General features: G+C 36.7%; 1 protein-coding gene across 1 annotated transcript; it reads left to right on the forward strand.

Annotated features, from left to right (window-relative positions):
• Positions 1-7: 7 nt before the first annotated feature.
• Positions 8-1625, forward strand: LOC125775348 (uncharacterized; the record flags this gene model as incomplete). The annotated part of the gene is made up of 1 exon (XM_049462292.1): positions 8-1625. A coding segment is annotated over one exon (1440 nt), but the record flags the coding sequence as incomplete, so codon positions are not given.
• Between the last annotated feature and the right edge of the window lie 4323 nt (positions 1626-5948).

Here is a 5948-nt window from a genome sequence, read left to right on the forward strand (position 1 = left end):
AGATAATCTTAAACCAGAAGGACACATGTATATTTCATCTACAGATAGAACCGATTCTAAACTTTTAAAAACTGCTACTGAAAAGGTGGTTATAAAACGTCCAGTAGACAATCTCAAACTAGAGGGCACTCTTCAGGTTTCCAGAAGAGATGACTACAATGAAAAACAAAGTTCAAGACTAGACAGCACTAAAGTAGTACAAAAGACTGTCCGATCGAAGTATTCTCATAACAAATCATCTATAACCCTTGGAGAGGACAATGCCATTTTGAAAACAACTAATCAAATGAACTTTGTTTCTGGCAAACAAGCAATTCCTGCCGCAAATGTAAGTTCGGAAAAACCCGTTGACGGTTTAGTAGTAGTATCGACGAAAAAGGTAACTACAGTAATAGGTGGTCGGGTAAAGAAAGAAGCTGAAACAGAATATGTTAAACGACAAGAGAGAGTCAATGTCATAGAAAATGTTGCAAAGACCAACAATGTTAAGAACATTGTAAACGTTGAAAATAAACACGACGAGGCAATTTCTATGACCGAAAATCGTATTAGAAGGGAAAATAAAATGATTGATACCCGCATTAACGCTTCATCTCATGAGTCCTCTTCGGCACAATTCAAAACTAGTAAAATTGGCAACACTTCTGAAAGAGTATTATCCAGTACAACAATGGGAGAAGTCACGGGTCAAACACACTCCACCCAATGCAAGTTTGGAGAAATGCAGAGCGCAACAGCAAAGCTAAACGCTGCTGGATCGGCTAAATTTATGTCAGATCAAACACATTCCACTCAACAAAAGTCCACAGCCGTTGAAAGCTCCTCGTCAAAAACGAAATCTAGTTCTTCAGCTGCTACAGTATCCAAACATTTTCATCATCGAAGAAGCGACTTCACTGCCGATACGAACGTTACGAACTCAGTATTTCATCGAAAATCTATTTCTAACGATTCCAATCAGATAGGTAGTCTTACATCGAATGGTAAAATTCATCGCAAGAGTATTTTAAACTTGCACGAGGAGCCATCGAGTTCGGTTTTCCCTAGTGAACGTCAAAGCTACAGCAGTATACATAGACAAAGTAGAGAACAACAAGATAATAATAACTCATTTTTGGTGAGTGAACGCCGCCACTTTAACACGCTTAGTCAATCGCAAAGTAGGGATCAGGCTTCGAAGTTCTGCAATGTTCATAAAACATCGTCTTCCAGTGGTATAGAATTTCCATCATACAGTAAACATTCCGAACGAACTGTATCCCGTAGAAATGTCAACCAATCATCGATTTCTCTAGGTATAGATGGAGCTTCGTCTACAACCCTATACCGTAGTGAATACAAAACGGTTCCATCTACAACTTGTGCTATACACAAAATCAAAGAAGGTGCATTCCAACACACTAGAAACACGAACGAACATAAATTTTTTAAAACTGTTAAGAATTAATTCCCAACTAACCCACATACAACTTTTAATGGCATGTGTCGACATACATATTAATCTTTTCTCTCTAATATTATATTATATGTAAATATTAAGCATGCAGAATTGCCACATACAAGTATACATATGTATGTTTTTAATAATAAATTCTACAATTATATATAAAAAATAACATCCACTATATATTGAGTTTTATATACATATGTACAACTGTGGAACTGTGAACGTGCAGAGAGATTTTCTTCGAAAGTCTACGTGCGGCCCTGGACTTAAGGCGATGTGGTTTAAGGGGTGGCAATGTTTCAGAACGTAGAAATATACCAACATTTATTTCATCGTAAAAATTATTGTTGTTTTGAATAAGACATTTATTTAACAATTTATCGAGATTCTGAACTTAATTTTTATACTCTGGTAACAAAGTTGCTAAGGAGAGTATTATAGTTTTGTTCACATAACGGTTGTTTGTAAGTCCTGAAACTAAAAGAGTCAGATATAGGGTTATATATACCAAAGTTATCAGGGTGACGAGTAGAGTTGAAATCCGGATGTCTGTCTGTCCGTCCGTCCGTCCGTCCGTGCAAGCTGTAACTTGAGTAAAAATTGAGATATCATGATGAAACTTGGTACACGTATTTCTTGGCTCCATAAGAAGGTTAAGTTCGAAGATGGGCAAAATCGGCCCACTGCCACGCCCACAAAATGGCGGAAACCGAAAACCTATAAAGTGTCATAACTAAGCCATAAATAAAGACATTTAAGTGAAATTTGGCACAAAGGATCGCATTAGGGAGGGGCATATTTGGTCCTATTTTTTTGGTAAAGTGGGCATGGCCCCGCCCCTACTAAGTTTTTTGTACATATCTCGGAAACTACTATAGCTATGTCAACCAAACTCTATAGAGTCGTTTCCTTCAGGCATTTCCATATACAGTTCAAAAATGGAAGAAATCGGATAATAACCACACCCACCTCCTATACAAAGGTTATGTTGAAAATCACTAAAAGTGCGTTAACCGACTAACAAAAAACGTCAGAAACACCAAATTTTACGGAAGAAATGGCAGAAGGAAGCTGCACCCATTGAAAATGGGCGTGGCGTCGCCCACTTATGGACCAAAAACCATATCTCAGAAACTACTAAACCGATTTCAATGAAATTCGGTATATAATATTTTCTTAACACCTTGATGACATGTACGAAATATGGGTGAAATCGGTTCACAACCACGCCTTCTTTCAATATAACGCTATTTTGAATTCCATCTAATGCCTTCTCTGTATAATATATACATTAGCGGAACAAAACTTTACACAAATACGGTATTTGAGCTGAGGTATCCCTTGTGGAAAAATTGTCGTGATCGGACTATAACTTTTTAAAGGTCCCTGATATCGAACACGAAGAACTCAGTGCCTAACCTAACGTAACCTAATTTTTCACCGAAAATATCCGTAAATTTCTCAGAATTTAATACAGCAAAATAAAAAAATATGTAAATGACGGATAATGAAATCTCGATTATCACTTTATCATGCGAGAGTATAAAAAGTTCGGTGACACCCGAACTTAGCCCTTCCTTACTTGTTTCTATTAACAATGAGATAATATCGAGAAACACTTAGCGGTGCAGAACATCGTTAAAGAAAAGAAGAAGCGTCTTTAAAAATAGAAATTGCTAGGACCAGGAAATACCAAAACGTCAACCAGAGGATCGAAATCCAAACAATGTTATATATAGATATGGTACATAACTTGTATCATACACTGACACATTTAGTATGAGGTTTCTTAGATTAACGAAAATAATTATATTTACTATAATATGGGATTTTGGGTCATTAATAAGCCAATTTCACATATTTTTGGCATTAAACTATAGGGTATCAATATCACTTAGTTTTGACGAAAGTTTTAAGATCTTGTATTAGGAACATAGGAGATACTTAGTTATTGACCCGATTTTATCTATTTTTTGCCAATACTACATTCAGTTTAAACGCCAAAGACTAATAGAATGCTCCCAAGGTTTCATCAAAGTTCGTCACATACAATAACCAATCATATGGAGTAAAGGCAGCCGGGCGGGTCGAAAATCCTAATAATAGTTATATGGGGGCTAGGTCAAGTTTTCGCCAAATTTGATCCATTTTAGGCACAAAGATACACAGTTTAAGTTTATTACACACACAGGAAGTATTGATCCGATTCAACCTCTTCTTAACACACAGACATATTTTTATCATGCAAGAATTTTCTCTGTATTTTAATTATATATCTCACACATTGACCGATATTTTCGGTAAAAAATCAACTATAAGCACTAGGTCCACATATTCAATACCTAGGGGCTTTTCACACTGTCGGTTGCAGATTTTATAATATTTTGCCAGGCGAATGTGGTTGTTGTAGCTTTAGTAGTTTAGGAGATGTGTGAATTGAACTTATTTTAGGGTTTTATATCTTAATTTAGTGCTTAGGTGATACGAACAACCGTTAGGTGAACAAAACTATTATACGCTGCACCAATATATTGCAGGAGCATAAAAACACCAACAATATTGAATTTTTTGATTAAAGTTTATCAATAATGATTCTCAAGCAACAAGTTCATTTACCGTAAGTATTTTGACGCAATTGTTAATAATTTGTTTAATGTTTAAAATATAATTAAGAATAAATTATTGAATGTTATTAAAACATATTTTTCTAGCCGAATTTAGATTCTACTACACAATCTTTTTTATTGCAAGACAAAGATTTGAACGAAACGCCTTCAGATTTTTCTCCATTAGACGGTGCTGGAACACCATAAACACAGTAAACATCTGATATTATAAAATTATTATATTTATTAAATAAAGCAGTGCCCATTTTCTATGGTTAAACTCCACGAAGAAATTTGAGATTCCATAAATAGTATGAACGGTTTGTCACATAATGAAGTAAGGGGTTTCAAAAATTCTAAAAATTTTTATTAGGATAAAAAAGAGTATGTTCGAAAAGTTTATTCGAACGAACTATGAAGAAAGTAAAAATGAAATAATTTATTCTGAAACAAAAGGATCTATATTTTATGGTCCATACTTACTTTTTGCTAAAAGTGGTGAATGAATGCTTAAACTGGCGAAGGATTTTGCCATTGGAAAAACACAACAACACGCATTGAAGTTCATAAAAGATTTCAGCTGAGTTATAGCCCAGTTAAAAACAGCGCGCCAGTCGTTCTTCTTTTCGCAATGTGGCGCCAGTTGGAGATTCCAAGCGAAGCTAGGTCCTTTTCCACCTGGTTTTTCCAACGGAGTGGAGGTCTTCCTCTTCTTCTGCTTCACACGGCGGGTAATGCGTCGAATACTTTCAAAGCTGGAGTGTTTTCGTCCGTTCGGACGACATGACCTAGCCAGCGTAGCCGCTGTCTTTTAATTCGCTGAACTGTGTCAATGCGATATTCGCCGTGGCCTACACGAAAAGAACCATAAATCTTTCGCAGAACGTTTCTCTCCAAAATTCGTTACGTCGACTCAACAGATGTTGTCATCGTCCCTGCCTCTGCACCATATAGCCGGAGTTTGGTTTTTGTTCTCAGTCCGAAGTAGCACCTGTTGGCAAGAGTTATTCTGTGTTGGATTTTGAGGCAGACATTGTTATTGCTGTTAATACTGGTTCCAAGAGAGACGAAAAAATCTACGACTTCGAAGTTATCACTTATGACAGTGACGTGGGAGCCTAGTCGCAAGTGCGACGACTCTTTGTTTGATGACAGGAGATATGTATTTCGTCTTGCCCTCGTCCGCTACAGCATAACTCACGGCGCGTTTGTTGAGGTCAATGATATCGATATCATCATCATCTTCATACTCATGCATTTCAGCCTCTCTCTTTTTCAATCTGCAAATGCATCTCGCTTCCCTCTTAAACTCTCGGTATCTATCCCATCCCGCACGTGTTGTGGTCGATCGTAACGTTGCGAGTTAGGTAGTCTGTTTTCTCTTTGACCAAGTATCCTCTGGGTAGTCCAAGAACATCCGTTTGAAAGCGAGCTAAAGTAAGAAGGCGAAACAGGGTTGTGCGCTGGGTTTGGGACCCGCCATTAAAAAACGCCGCCAATGAACAGAATCAATATATAGTAGTCGAAAAAGTCTTTACGTATTTTGTTAATAGACGTCGTTGCAGTCGTATATCACAATGTGTTATATCATATAGTATTGGAAAGATGATTTTAAGCACCAAAAAAAAAAATAAATTCGGCGAAGTTGAAGAAAAGTTACAGCTGTTCAAAAATGTGTGAAAATAATGAGGAAGCTCGCTATATTTTGGAATTTGTGAAGTTTACGGAGACGATGCAGTCTCAATTCGTGTAGCACAACAATGCTTCGCTCGCTTCCGGTCTGCAAATTTCGAAATTATGAATAAAAGAAACATTTACATATATTATCAAGATCGATTCACTTGAGTCTTTTCCGAGGACTTCATATTGTATACTCACAAGAAAACAACATAATA

The sequence above is a fragment of the Bactrocera dorsalis genome, unplaced genomic scaffold (assembly GCF_023373825.1).
Source record: "Bactrocera dorsalis isolate Fly_Bdor unplaced genomic scaffold, ASM2337382v1 BdCtg459, whole genome shotgun sequence".
In the NCBI taxonomy this organism is placed as follows: domain Eukaryota; kingdom Metazoa; phylum Arthropoda; class Insecta; order Diptera; family Tephritidae; genus Bactrocera; species Bactrocera dorsalis.